This window comes from Pristis pectinata, chromosome 17, assembly GCF_009764475.1.
Source record: "Pristis pectinata isolate sPriPec2 chromosome 17, sPriPec2.1.pri, whole genome shotgun sequence".
Lineage (NCBI taxonomy): Eukaryota > Metazoa > Chordata > Chondrichthyes > Rhinopristiformes > Pristidae > Pristis > Pristis pectinata.
The window spans coordinates 9,354,667-9,370,344 of NC_067421.1; the positions used below are offsets into that span (position 1 = coordinate 9,354,667).

At 41.9% G+C, this 15,678-nt stretch overlaps 1 protein-coding gene across 4 annotated transcripts in view; it reads left to right on the top strand.

Annotated features, from left to right (window-relative positions):
• Positions 1 to 15,678, top strand: part of ypel1 (yippee-like 1) — a 45,879-nt gene that overhangs the window by 11,667 nt on the left and 18,534 nt on the right. For all 4 annotated transcript variants that reach the window (XM_052032327.1, XM_052032325.1, XM_052032326.1 and 1 more), the window contains exons 2-3: positions 2,512 to 2,797; positions 15,117 to 15,160. In XM_052032327.1, coding sequence (XP_051888287.1) covers positions 2,681 to 2,797; positions 15,117 to 15,160 — 161 coding nt within the window. In that variant the 5' untranslated portion in view covers positions 2,512 to 2,680. The remainder of the gene's footprint in view (positions 1 to 2,511; positions 2,798 to 15,116; positions 15,161 to 15,678) is intronic.

Here is a 15,678-nt window from a genome sequence, read left to right on the forward strand (position 1 = left end):
CAGGCAGCAGATAAAGATGTAGAAACTGCAGTAAATTAGGATTGAATCTGGCATGACATAAGCAAAATCCAAATTTAACTTTTTGTTCTAATCAGCAGCATAACATTTTGTATAACAGATTCAGCAGTATAAAGTCCATTGGAGCTGATCCACGATGTGTCTGAATCCAGTGTCTCCAATTGCAAAGCATCCTTTTCTTGATTCGCTTGAGCTTAATTTTATTTCAAGACCACTTATTCTTAACTTTCCTGATTGGGAAGTGCACTTTAGTACTGTAATAAAGCATTTTTGAGAATAGTCAGGGCTTCATGACTGGCCACTTTCTATTTATCCCCAGCCTTGACCTGTATCATGATTCTTCCAGCCTCCTTTTCTCTTTGGCATCCTCCTTTCAACTTGCAGTGGATGAGAGGACTCATCCTGGGTTACATGTGTTGTGTTTTCACAAATCCTAATAGACTTATTTTTTTGATAGATAAGGGAATATACTAACTCGATAACAAGATATAGATTTTCAAGAGGTTTTCTGGAGGGTTGTTATTTAAAAAAAACACTTTGGAGAATGGATCTTTGATTTGGGCAAGTAGCAAAACAAAGTAAGGGTTGATGAGCATTCTCCAGATTGGAAGTGATGTACCCTGGTGATTGTTGCTCTCTGTGTGTGTGTGTGTGTGTGTGTGTGTGTGTGTGTGTGTGTGTAACACTGGAAATTTTTAGTTGATGGAAAAGTAGGGTGTTTGGCAAACAACAAGAGGAGTTGGAAGCCTCAGAGAGGACCTAATACGTTTGGTCAAATGCAGAGAGGTGTGAGCTATCATATTGGAAGGAATTAGCAGCATGTAGCTAAAGGGTGTGATTGCTGAAAGAGACCTGGAATTATGATTATACAGTTGCTGAACAGGCCATGTGGTGGATTTTTACTCCATAGTAAGAATGACTAAAAACTATTCTACAGCATTGATTCACCAAAATAATTTGGTGATGGGAAACTATTGTTTTGGGGTGAGAAAATGCTAGGATAAAGTACTGCAAGCTGAGAACTGTTTTAAAGACTTCTAAAATGGAAAATTTATTAAAATGAAGCTGAGGAAGATAGAATGTAATGTCAAATTTGGTTGTTTCAGTAAAGAGTTGGCAGGAACATTGTGCTGAATAGTAGCATGCAAAGCTGTAAATTTCTATGAAAGCAATGGGTGTTGGCAGGAAGCAGAAAAGATTAGTGTACTGAAACACTGGGAAGGAAGAGAAAGAAAGCACTTGCAATTGTATAATTTATCGCACCTCAGGGTACCTCAAAGTACTTTGCAACCAATGAATTGCTTTTGAAGTGTGGTAACTTGTGTGGGTAAACACTACAGCCAATTCTACCATAGCAAGCTTCCACAATCAGCAAATGATTAAGTGGAGCTGGAGCTAATTCACTGTTGGGATTTTAGAGCCTGAATTAAAAGTACATAGTAAAAGCACTCGAAGGGGTGAGCGGTCAGAGCTGTGATTAATACTGTGGAAATTTGCAAGTTTGATTTGAAGTTTAGCATAAGTGGGAGAACACCAGATCATGCTCATTATGGATTTTGCTATCTTAATATTAATTCCTTCTCTCTAAATCTGTCTGGTTTCCATTCTTGTGCATTTTTTTATTTTATTTCAAGTATTCTGTTTTTGATGGAATCAAAAAAAAACTGCACAATAGAAACATTTGGCAAATCAGGGTATATCTGTTGAAAGAGAAATAGTTTAATGTTTCAGGTTGAAGACCCTTTGTCAGAACCAGGGAAGGGGAAAAACAAGTTAATTTTAAATTGTAAAGAAGCTGGGGGAGGAATGGATAGGATGAAGGAAATATCTCCCTGGGGTGATGCCAGGATTACCGTGGGGATAAGTTGTGGATGTTTCCCCAGTCAATTGTTTAGTAGGGGTACTTGGAGAGCAAGAATATAAAGAAATGAGTGTATAAAGTTGTGAAATACAGGGTTGTAGTTCATAGCCAGTAAGTAGGGTTGTATTAATGGAGAGAGGAAAGACTAAGCTAATATAGATGGATGACTTGCTGCAGAAATGGCCTATTCTGATATAGAAAAGGACAGTTATCTGAAGTTGTAGAATTTGACATCAAGTCTGGAGACTGCAACATGCCCAAAATAAGTGGTGCTTTTTTCTCTTACCACCACCACCCCCCCCCCCCCCCCCCCCCAAGAGGGAGAATGTGAAATATAAAGTAATCACAATTTGGGAGGATAGTGTGTAGTAATACTGTTTCTTTTTTAAATTGGTGCTTAAATTATTTAAGATGAATCAAAATGCATAAGCTGCCATTTGGTTAATGTTTCTTAATTCCATCTACCTGCTTTGGTTCCAAGCCAATTAATACCCTTATCTGATTAAACTATCACCCTACTGCACTGAACCTGTAGCTATTCAGCAGTGTAATTTCCAAATTTACTCAGTGAACATTTACTGGTGTCTTCATTGCCTTTTACTAATGTGACGTTTTTGGATTTCCCATTGTAGGTTCTGACAGTTTCCCTCGTGGTGTCTGTGTGGAGAAGGCCACACACACTCCAGTTCAACGACGGCTTTTGCTTGCATTTTCCAGTGTTTCTTCTGTCAGAGAGTGCACCAGGCCTGTAACTCTTCGACTGCCAGCCCTGAGCTCAGCAGCGAAGAACATCCGTTGGAAATGGTGAAGATGACGAAATCGAAAACCTTCCAGGCTTATTTGCCAAACTGCCACCGGACATACAGTTGCATTCACTGTCGAGCTCATCTCGCGAATCATGATGAGTTAATTTCCAAGGTAAGTAGCAGCAGCAGGGGGAGGCTCAGGTGGTAAATTGTTGTTTAATGGGGACTTTTTTCTACACTAAGCTGTAGGCCAGCATTAAAGGGTTGTGCTTGCCTCCAGTCTCGCCATCAGTCCATGCAGAGCAAGCTGATTGCAATCTAGCAAACTTGCAAAGAATATTTAAATGTATTTAGCAGGAACTGAAATCACCAGAGTTCTTAAATTATGATGACTATTGATGGAATGGACAAGAAGAAATCATTTTACTGGCAGGAGAGCAAGTTGCCACAGATGTAAACTGAGCCAAAGGTGAGTTAAGAGAACTATTATTTTCTTTAAGCAGAAGGATGGTGTAATCTAGAATGCATGTCTGAAAGTGCAATAAATGCAGGAGTAGTTGCACAAGTTGAATAGCTAGATCTAGCACAGGCATAACACTATACTTAATAACATAAGAAATTCATGGAGAAGTAGGCCTTTTAAGCCTGCTCTGCCATTTATTAAGATTGTGGTTGATCTACCTTAGCAGCATATTAATGTTCAGAAAACTATTAATCTGTTTTGAATGAACAAGGCAACTGACCCTTCACAGCTGTCTGGGGTAGAGAATTCCAAGTTTCTCCTCCTCTGACCTTAAACGCCCTGCCCCTTATTCCAAATCTGTACACCCTATTCCTATTCTTGGCTAGGGGAAATGTCCTTCCTGTATCTAGCCTGAAAAGCTTTTAAAGAATTTTGTGCGTTTCAATGAGATCTTCTCTCGTTCTTCTAAACTCTAGAGAAAAGAGTCCCAGTCTACTCAATCTCTCCTCCTATGACAAACCTGCCATCCCTGGAACCATTCTAGTGAATCTTCGCTGCACTCTCTATGGCAAGTACATTCCTTTTATAGGTAAGGAGATCAAAATCGTACAAAGGGACCCAAGTATTGTCTCACCAAGGCCCTGTACAATTGCAATAAGACTTCCCTACACTTGTATTCAAATCCTCTTATAGTAATGGTTAATATACCATTTTGCTCTTTTAATTGCTTGCTGCACCTCAATGTGGCCTTTGGCAACTTGTGTACAAGTGCACCTGTCTCCTTTTGACCACCAATCCTACCCAACCTCTTGTCATTTAAAGGGCTACACAATGGTGGAGCTAATGAAACTGCAACATTACAGCTCCAGTGACCCAGGTTCAACCCTGACCTCTGGTACTGTTTGTGTGGAGTTTGCAACTTCTCCCAGTGACCCTGAGAGTTTCCTCCTCTATCCCAAAGATGTGTGGTTTGGTGGGTTAATTGGCCATTGTAAATTGCTCCTAGAATGATAAAATCTGGGGAGAATAAAAATGCTAGGGTAGGAAACTGGTGGTCAGCATGGATTTATGGGTGGAAAGGCCTGTTTCCATGCCTGATCTCTCTATGGCTCTAATGTGAGACTTGGCCTCTATGGCTCTAGTAGTTGGATAACTTGGTTGTGGTGGTTAAGATGATCACTTGGCAGGCTGTGGTGGTATGTGCTTGGATAATGCACCTGAATTTCAGTAAACCTTCACGTACACCTTCTCAACAGGACTTATGGTTAATGTTAGAAGGCTAAAGAATTCCAGAAACATTGGAGCTTTGTTGTCAATTGTTTGCTGCTGGTTGTCTTTTGTTTTTTTTCTTCTTCCATTCTGTCTCTTTTGAGGCTCCTACTTACCAATGTATTCCACTCTGCTGATATGCTGCAAAAGCCATGATTGCCCACTCTGGAATTTGAATGTTGCGCAATCGGTATAGTGGGTGGCTGGACAAGTACTAGTAAACTAACATTTACAGGACGTGAGATTGGGCTAATCGACCCATGAAGCAGATCGGCTGTTGTATTACAGCTTCACTTGAAAGTGGGAGGGATTGTCGTGGAGAGGGAATGAGAATTGTTGGCATAGGGAAGTTGGGCTTAATGGTACTAGGAAGGAATAACTTTCTTTTGCCTTTTGGCTGCAGCCTTTCCTATAGCACTACTTTGTTCATGTGGTGCTGTTAATTTTAAAGCATAGTGGTTAATACAAATAACTGCTTCTATGTTATCCTAATGCTAGACAGCAGCAAGTTTAACTTTGAATATGCTTGGGGGACTGAAGGAAGAAGAGCACTAAAAACCCTTCATTCCCATGCCTTGCCTTCAACACCCAAAAGCTGAGGGTGGGCAATCCGATTAGAAGCCATCTAATGTTTAATCTGTATATTTTATATGGGCTGATGTGTTCCACCTTGGTGTCCATTAAATGCTATTCTTGTATCTGGTGAGGTTCAGTAAATAACTTCAGGTCCTAGCAATCAAACAGCGTTTCTATTCTGTTTTACTTTTGGTACTGACAGGTCATCTGACCAATGATTTCAAGTGGCTTAGATTGATACAGTATCAAAATCTAATTCTTAACATGGGATTGTTCTGACAGGTGAACTTTGAAGTTCTGTCATGTAACTCCTCTGTTTTAGTTTTGAGTATTAATAATGTTGAGGAATTGACTGGGCATTTGATTCTCCTGGCAAGGAGAAAGGCAACATTGGCAATTTATGTAGCTGACAAGTTAGCCTGGTTCTATTTCCTTTGTGTTGAGTTCATGGGAGCCTACAGAATATTGTCCATTTCTGAAGCTACTTTGGAGTAACTGAGACACCTGGAGTATTGGGCTGATTGAACTTCGGTCCCTGGGAGAGAAGCTGGTTATTGAGACATGGCCTTTGTCCTTTTGTAGGCTAAATTATCTGCAGCTGTCCGTGGCATGTTCAGATTGCCATACCAATTGAGAACTCTGAATTAATAAGTGTCAACATATGCTCTTGTACCTGTTCATATCTTTGATTACAATGCCCAATTCCTGTAACTAAATGTGCATGTTTCTGAGATTCTTGATGTGTATTCTATATCTGAATAAATTCCAACCCAACTTGCTCTGCCTGCCATTGTCTGCCATCCTCATTCCTCAGGTGGAGGGTGTAACTGAGGTCTCAGATTGATCTCTGGAACTTTTTATAGTAGGGCCAGATTTTTGTGTATTATATATATATTTTTTATTCCCTTGTTCCCAAATAACTAGCATGGAACTGTTGTCTTTACAGTGACATGCACACTATTCTAGTTAATTTTTCTGTTATTTGGAAGTAGTGTTAAAGCAGTATATTCAGACAAGAAGCTCCTATATCCCTGGTTGATGGGCTGATGAGAATGGTGTGTTGTCAAAGCTCCTGACTGTCTCCCCACACTGTTGGGAGAGGTGTGGGTTTCCAATTGGTAATGGAAAAATTATGTAATCTGGAATCAGTTGGAATTTTTTTCCAAATGTCCTTACTGATTTTTGTTCCTGGCTGATGCCTACCTTACTCTCAATTTCGTTTGTTGAAAACCTGGCAAAACACATTAGAGAATATAATCCCGAGAGTTGAATGTCCAGTAATCGTGCAGTTGATCACGCTTGTACAGGCACTGTAGAATTGTAAAGTCATGCAGTACCAAACAGGCCCTTCAACCTACTGTGTTCATGCCAGCCATCAAGTACCTATCTATACTAATCCCATTTTCCAGCATTCAGCACATTACCTTCTATGCTGTTGCATTTCAAGTGCTCATCTAAATACTAATGCAGTATTGTGAGAGTACCTGTGTCCACCACCCCATCAGGCAGTGAGTTTCAACTTTCAACTATTGTGGGTAGGAAAAACTCTCTTCCTCACATTCCCTCTAACTCTTACACCCCTTGCACCTATATCCTCTGGTTATAGACACCTCTGGTCAGGGGTAAAGCTTCTCACTCTCCACCCTACTGAATTTTATCCACATGCAACATCCGAGTGAATCTCCTTTGCTCCCTTCTAGTTCAATCGCATCCTTCCTTTATTGGGGCAACCAGAACTGCACACACTAGTCCAGCTGTAACCTCTAATGTTTTCTATAGCTGTGTCATAATCTTCCTGCTCTTGCATTCCATGCCCTGGCAGGTATTCCATATGCTTTGCACTTTACCTACCTTTGCTGCTGTCTTTAGGGTTCTTGGACATGTACACTAAGGTCATAGTCAGACAGCACGGAAATAGGCCCTTTGACCCAACTGGTCCATGCCAACCACAGCATCCTCCCTGCTAATCCCAGTTGCCTGTGTTTGGCCCATAACCCTCCAAGCCCCTCCCCTCCATGTACCTATCCAAATGCCTCTTAAATTGCAATTTTACCCACTTCAACCACTTCCTCTAGCAGCTCATTCCAGTTACTCACTACCCTCTGTGTAAAGAAGTTACCTCACCTCATCGGGTCTCTTTTACATCTCTTCCACTCCCCACCACCCCCCCACCCCATCTTGTATCTGTGCCCTCTAGTTTTGGACTCCCCAATCCTGGGGAAAAGACTATGACTGTCCCACCTTATCCATACCCCTCATATTTTATAAGCTTCTGAGGTCACCCCTCATTCTCCAACGCTCCAAGGAATAAAGATCCAGTGCAGCCAACCTCTCCCTATAACTCAGGCCCTCTAGTCCTGATAGCATCCTTTTAAATCTCTTCTGCACCCTCTCCAGCTTGATAATGTCTTTCCTATAACAGGCTGACCAAAACTGTGCACAATACTCCAAGTGCAACCTCACTAAGGATTTGTATAACTGCAACATTATGTCCCTATTCCTAAACTCAATGCCCTGACTGATAAAGGCCAATGTGCACCCTGTCTACTTGTGTGGCCACTTTCAGCGAACTGTGTCCTTGTACTCCCAAGTCCCTCTGTTCCATAATACTTGTTGGTGCACTGCCATTCATCGTACAAGTCCTACCCTGGTTTGAATGTCCAAAATACATCACCTCACACTTGTACAAGTTGAAATCCATTTGTTATTCATCAGTCCATGTCCCTAACTGATCAAGATCTCTTTGCAATTTATTGTAACCTGCTTCATTATCAGCAAGATCCCATAATTTAGTATCATCAGCAAACTTGCTAATCATGCCATGTACATTCATATCTAAATCATTTATATACATAATGAATAACAGGGGTCCCAACACTGAACACTGGCTCCCCCCCCCCCCCCCCCCAGTCACAGGCCTCCAGTCGGAGAATTGACCTTCAACCATCATCCTCTACTTCCTATCACAAGCCACTTCTGAATCTACCTCACTAACTCCCCCTGAATCCCATGCAACCTAACCTTCCAGATCAATGTGCATGTGGGACCTTATCAAAGGTTTATAGACTATATAGACAACATCTACCTCGCTACCTTCATCTATCCCCTTAGTTACCTCTTCGAGAAACTCCAAAAGGTTTGTCAGATGTAACCTACACACACAACCATGCTGACTATTCCTGATCAGGGCCTTGACTATCCAAGTGATGGTAGATCTTGTCCCTCAGAATTCCCTCCAATAACTGAAGTCAGGGTCACCTAGCCTGTCCTTGCTACCCTTGAACAATGGAACAACATTAGCCAGCCTCCAGTCTTCCGGAACTTCAATGGCTAACGACAAAACACATATGTCTGCAAGGGCCTCTGCAATTTCTTCCCTGGCCTCTCATGAGGTCTGGGGATACACTTGGCCAGGCCCTGGGGATTTGCCTAGTTTAATGTGTTTCAAGGCTGCAAGTACTTCTCTCGCAATAAGCATACGATCCATGACTTCTACTTATTACCCTCTTCTTTGGCATCCATGATATTCTCCTCAGTATACAGAGCAGAAATAGACATTAAAAAATCTCGGCCATCTCCTGCAGCTCCACACACGGGTGGCCCTGAGTCTTTAAGAGGACTTAGTATCTCCCTAGTCATCCTTTTACTGTTGAAGAACCTCCTTGAGATTATCTTTAACCCTGTGTGCCAAATCTATCTCATACCCTCTTTTTGCCCTCCTGGTCTTAAACCTTTTATTTGTCGAGGGATTCATTCATACCCAGCTGCCTAGATGCTATGTATGCTTCCTTTTTCCTGACCAGAGCTTCAATATCTCTCATCAGTCTGGGTTTCTTGAACTTTGTATGTCTACTTTTCACCCTAATAGGAACATGCTGCCCCTGGACTCTTGATTTGATCCTTTTAAAAGCCTCCCACTTGCCAACTGTTCTTTTGCCTTCAAATAGAGTCATCCAGTAGACCCCAACTAGATCCTGCCTAATCTAAAGTTGTCTGATTAGCTAAGTGTGTGACAACTCAGCCAACAAAAGGAAGGTAGGGTAAATTGGAGCGGCCAGTGTAGGAGTGGGAAGCTGAGGCTTTGGCTCAAGGGGCTTTGAGGAGGCACAGGTGAGTAGTAGGTAAGAACAAAGTTTTTACTGGAGTTAAATAAAAATACACCAAATTACAACTAATTAAATAAAGTAGGGATGCAGGACCAGGCGATGTGTTGTACCTGCATGATGTGGGAGCTGGTGGACCCCATTGTGGTTCCTGGTGACCACATCTGCAGCAAGTGTTGGTTGCTTGAGGAACTCGGGCTCAAATTTGATGACCTGGAATCTGAGCGTCAAACACTGCGACACATCAGGGAGGAGGAGAGTTACCTGGATGCTGTGTTTCAGGAGACAGTCACACCCATTAGATTAGCTGCTTCAAATTTGGCCTGTGGTCAAGGACAAATGGGTGTGACTGTGAGTTGAGACGGGGGATCCAAGAGGTAATGCTGGAGGAGCCTCCGTCTCTGAGCTTGTCCAACAGGTCTGAGATTCTTGCTCCCTGTGCGGATGAGAGTGGGGGCTGTAGGAAGGATGAGCAACCTAATCGTGGTTCAGGGAGCCATTCAAGAGGGGGAAGAGTAGAGAAATGTAGTTGTAATTGCAGATAGTATAGTCAAGGGAATAGACACAATTCTCTGTTGTAATGATAGAGAGTCCCGAAGGCTGTGTTACCTACCGGGTGTCTGGGTTCAGAACATCTCTGACCTGGAACTTGGAGTGGGAGGGGAAAGATCCAGTTGTCATGGTCCACGTGGAATCTGATGACATAAGTAGAATAAGGAAAGGGGTTCTGCTGAGGGAATTTGAGCAGCTAGGGAGTAAATTAAAAAGCAGAACCAAAAAGGTGGTAACTTCTGCATTGCTACCTGAGCCATGTGCAAATTGGCACAGGTTCAATGTGTGGCTCAAAGATTGGCGTGGGAGAAGTGAGTCTGAATTCATGGGACATTGGCACCAGTATTGTGGAAGGAAGGAGCTGTTCTGATGGGCTCCACCTGAACCATGCTAGTATCAGAGTCCTGGCAAATAGCATAACTAGGGCTATGGATAGGGCTTTAAACTAAATAGTAGGGGGTGGGTTCAACAGATGGAAGCAGTATGGATAAAGGAAAAGGGAAGGAGAGTGCAGGAGAGATTACTGAAGTCTCCAGAATAATAATAAAAAAAGAATAAGACAGGAAGTTTAGAAAAGGATAAGAATTTAAATTCAGGCAACATGGAGACAAATTTAAGAAGGGGGGTGGTGAATACAGGACTGAAGGTGTTATAGTTGAATGCATGCAGTATATGAAACAAGGTAGATGAGCTTATAGTGTGGTTAGAAACTAGCAGGTATGACATTGTGGTCATCAGAGACGTGGTTGAAAGAAGATCACAGCTGGGAGCTAAGTATTCAAGGATACACATCCTATTGAAAAGATGGGCAGAGGGGGTGGGGTGGCTCTATTGGCTTTTAAAAAAAGAATCAAATCCTTAGAAGTGACATAGGATCAGAAGATGTAGAATCCTCGTGGGTAGAGTTAAGAAACTGCAAGGGTAAAAACTCCCTGATGGGAGTTGTATACAGGCCTCCAAATAGTAGCCAAGATGTGGGGTACAAATTACAACAGGAGATAGAAAGGGCATGTAAGAGAGGCAATGTTACAGTGGTCATGGGGGATTTCATTATGCAGGTAGGCTGGGAAAATCAGGTTCACACTGGATCCCAAGAGAAGAAATTTGTAGAATGCTTACGAGATGGCTTTTTAGAGCAGCTAGTGGTCGAGCCCACTAGGGAAAAGGCAGTTCTGGATTTGGTGTTGTGCAATGAACCAGAATTGATTAGGGAGTTTGAGGGAAAGGAACCCTTAGGAGGCAGTGATCATAATGTGACCAAATTCACCCTGCAGTTTGTGTGAGAGAGGAGCTAAAATAAGATGTATCGGTATTATAGTTGAGTAAAAGTAACTACAGAGGCATGAGAGAGGAGCTGGCCAAAGTTGATTGGAAGGGGTCCCTAGCAGGATGACAGTAGAGCAGCAACCCCTGGAGTTTCTGGGAGTAATTCAAAAGATGCAGGATCAGTTCATCCCAAAGAAGAGGCATTCTAAAGGGAGGATGAGGCAACTGTGTCTGACGAGGAAAGTCAAAGACAGCATAAAAACAAATGAGAGGCCATACGATATTGCAAAAATTAGCAGGAAGCTTGAGGATTGGGAAACTTTTTTAAAAAAAAAACAACAGAAGGCAACTAAAAAAGCAATGAATGGAGAAAAGATGAAATATGAATGTAAGCTAGCCAATAACATGAAAGAGGATACCAAAAGTTTTTACAGATTGTATGAAGAGTAAAAGAGGCAAGAGTGGACATTGGACCACTGGAAAATGACACTGGAGAGGTAGTAATGGGGAACAAAGAAATGGCAGATTAACTGAATAAGTATTTTGCGTCAGTCTTCACTGTGGAAGACACCAGCAACGTGCCAGAAATTCAAGAGAGTTGGGGGCAGAAGTGAGTATGGTCGCTATTATTAAGGAGAAGGTGCTTGGGAAGTTGAAAGCTGTGAAGTCACCTGGACTGGATGGACTACACCCCAGGGTTCTGAAATCTGAAGGGATTGTGGAGGCATTGGTAGTTATCTTTCAAGGATCACTAGAGTCAGGAATGGTTCCAGAGGACTGGGGGAAAAATTGCAAATGTCACTCTAATTTTTTAAGAAGGGAAGGAGGCAAAAGACAGGAAATTGTAGGCCAGTTAGCCTGACTTCAGTGGTTGGTAAGATGTTGGGGTCCATTATTAAGGATGAGGTTTTGGGGTACTTGGAAGGACATGACAAAATAGGCTGAAGTCAGCATGGTTTCCTGAAGAGGAGATCTTGCCTGACAAATCTGTTGGAATTCTTTGTGGCAGTAACAGGCAGGATAGACAAAGGAGAGTTGGTGGATGTTGTTTACTTGGATTTTCAGAAGGTCCTTGGCAAGGTGCTGCATATGAGGCTGCTAGACGAAATAGGAGCCTCTGCTATTACAGGAAAGGCACTAGCATGGATAGAAGATTAGCTGAATGGTAGAAGGCAGTCTTTTCTGGTTGGCTGCCGGTGACTAGTGGTATTCCTCAGGGGTCAGTGTTGGGTCTGCTACTTTTCTTGTTATATGTTATTGATCTAGATGATGGAATTGATGACTTTGGCCAAGTTTGTGGATGATACAAAGATAGATGGAGGGGCGGGTGGTGTTGAGGAAGCAGGGAGTTTGCAGAAGGACTTGGACAGTTTGGGAGAATGGGCAAAGAAGTGGCAGATGGAATACAGCATAGGGAAGTGTATGGTCATGCACTTTGGTAGAAGGAATAAAGGCATAGTCTATTTTCTAAACTGGGAGAGGTCAGAAATCAGAGGTGCAAAGGGACTTGTCCTAGTGCAGGATTCCCTAAAGGTTAACTTGTAGGTAGAGTCAGTAGTAATGAAGGCATTTCAAGAGGACTAGAATATAAAAGCAAGGATGTAATGCTGAGGCTTTAGAAGATGTTGGTCAGACCACATTTGGAGTATTGTGAGCAGTTTTGGCCCCCATATCTAAGAAAGCATATGCTGGCATTGGAGAGGGTCCAGATGAGGTGTACGAGAATGATCCCAGGGTGAAAGGGTTAATGTATGAGCAGCTTTTGATGGCTCTGGGCCTGTACTTGCTGGAGTTTAGAAGGATGGGCGGGGGGGTGGGGGGGAAGAACCTCATTTGAAACCTACTGAATATTGAAAGGCCTGGATAGAGTGGATGTGGAGAGGATGTTCCCAGTAGTGGGAGAGTCTAGGACCAGAGGGCACAGAATAAAAGGACATCCCTTTGGAATAGAGATGAGGATGAATTTCTTTAGCCAGAGTGGTGAATCTGTGAAATTCATTGCCATAGGTGGCTGTGGAGGCCAAGTCATTAGGTATATTTAAAGCGGAGGTTATGTTCTTGATTAGTAAAGGCGTCAAAGGTTACAAGGAAAAGGCAGGAGAATGGGGTTGAGGGGGAAGAATAAATCTGCCATGATTAAATGGCACAGCAGATTTGATGGGCTGAATGGCCTGATATCTGCTCCCATGTCTTATGGTCTAATGCCCTCAAAGTTAGCCCTGCTCCAGTTCAGGACTTTAACCTATGGACCTGTTCTATCCTTCCCTGTGACTATTTTAAAACTAATAGAATTGTGGTTACTGGGCCCAAAATGCTCCCTAACTGCCACTTCAGTTACTTTGCCCACCTCATTCCCTAAAAGGAGGTCCAGTATTGCTCCTTCCTGTGTAGGTTCCTCATATATTCTCATGTCTTCGATCCAGTATTTAAAATAACACTATACTGTGTCCATTTTTTAAAATAAACTCTCCATCTCCCCTTGCTTGCAATTGCCCTGCATTAGTATGGTTAGAAATGCTACACCATGTCTGTGGATTTCAGTGTAGCGTTAGTCATCTGACATTTGATCCTGGAACCTGCATTGCAGCATGTTTTTTTGGCATGGAAGCTAGCCTGTCAATTCAAATTGAGTTGTATTTTTAAGTAATCTGCTTCTCATGGATTTGGGTGGTTGGTCACACAGATCCAGAAATTTTTCCCTGCCATCAATTAGATATTTTGGTGATCTTAAGGTCCTGAGTTTTTAATGATTTTTACAGCTCTCCTCATTGTGGAAAACATTTTACTGGGCATTCATTTGGCCTTGGCTTCAGATTAAGAAGCATGTAATCTGTGTGTTTAATTGTGTGTCTAGATCTAGAGATTTGAAAATTTCAGGTTGTTAATATGTGAAAGGAAGTTTATTAATCCTCTGGATGTAATTCACTTTCATTTTAAGGTGCTGTGTATTTCCAATAATGACTGTTTATAACCTGAAACTATAATTAATTGCAGGACTGTGAATTTGTCCCAAAGACGTTGAAGTCTGAAGAGTAGTTGATGGAGACTGAGCTTTTCTGGGCTGCTGAGCTGTGCACAAATCATATTAATGACTTGAATGCAAAGATAGTGTAACATCCATGTTTGCTGATGGTTCAAAGCTAAGTAAGGAAATAAGCTATGAGAAGAACCTAAGAGTTAGCAGGGAGATCTACAGGTCAAGTGATTTGAGCAAAAAGGTGGCAGGTGGTATATAATGTGGGAGGGGTGGAAATGAGGCTTTTCACCAGTAGACTATTTTGAACATCAGTGATTCAGTGGTAAGAAACTCGTAAATACTAGAAAACAGTAATCTGATGTGCTGGTACTTGAAATATAGAAAGCAAGAAATTTTTAATGTTTTTGGCCTTTATTGCAAAAAGTTTGGGATACAAGAATAAGAAAGTCATGTTGTGGTTGTACATTTGAGGCCACACCCAAGTATCATTTGCACTTTTCATCTCTGGACCCAAGGATATACTTGGAGCTGTTGCATGCATTCACAAGATTGATTACTGGAATGAGTTCAGGGTATTGCCCTATAAAGAAACCTTGACTGGTAAGAGTAGATTATATTTGGCAGAGTTTATGACAATGTGACCTTCTCTGAGATGTGCATGATAACTGAGTGATTTGGCAGACTAGTTTCTGAGGAGCTGATTCCTCAAGCTGAAGGATCTAGAACTTAAGGACCGCATTTTTCCCCAAAAGGGGAGAGAGTTTGTTTTCTCACGGTTGAAAATCTTTGAGATGCACGACAACTGAACATCCACAATTCTATGGGATGTGCATTTAAGGCCAAACAATTTTGTTTTGGGATTGTTTGCTTTACAAGAAAAAAGGAGAATTTGGTGGAAAAGTAGACTCAAAGGACAGGATAGATGATAATCTTAATGAATGGTAGATCAGGCTTGAGAGGCTGCATGGTTTACTGCTGTTTCTACTTCTTGCATTGTTCCAATAAGTGGACCAGGACTTTGAAAACTGGAGAAAAGTGTTTACAAAACCCAAGAACATGCGAGTGAATGACAGGAGGTTCTCGTCTTGCAACCAAGTCTTTATGTGCATGTTTTTAAATATCTTCCATTACAAATTATTTCTCAAAGGTATTGTAGTGTAAAACTTGCATTCCTAGGAGTGTGAAAATGATGCTATGTTAACTTCATACAGGGTGAATTTTGGATTGGAATCGCTGGTTCTTTTTGTTCAAAACATGTTAATTGTTACCTCTTTTTCTTTCTCAGTCATTCCAGGGCAGCCAGGGACGTGCGTACCTGTTCAACTCTGTGTAAGTATGTGCTCACAATCTGAGGTGCTCTTGTCTCCTTGTGGCTATTGGTCTTAAGAACCTGTGCTTATGATCCTGCTTCCATGATTTTTTTTTTAAAAAGGTGGGGGTGAAGGGATAGTTTTGGTGCTGGGTGTTGAGTTATAAGACGGGTATCAGCAAGTAATGAGTATCAATAACACAGGTCATAAGATAACACTTGCATTATATCCTTTGCTTGGTCAAGTGTGCATTAGTTTGAAAATGTGAGATATTGGGATAATCTCTTACAGTTGCATGATAATCAGAACAATTGAAATCTTCATATTGGATGTCAGTTTGCTGCTTTTGAATTCTTTGAATTTGTTGGCTATGAGTGTGTTGCATATGTAATGGACAGATACTTCTGCTATCCTATGGAGTTGTTGAGTAAGACATTGCAACTGAATTGGGGTCCCTGCTGGATTAATGACTGATGCTATAATGGGGGAAGGGGCATGTCCCCATATGGGGTACAGACGTGCTGGGTATCAAACAAG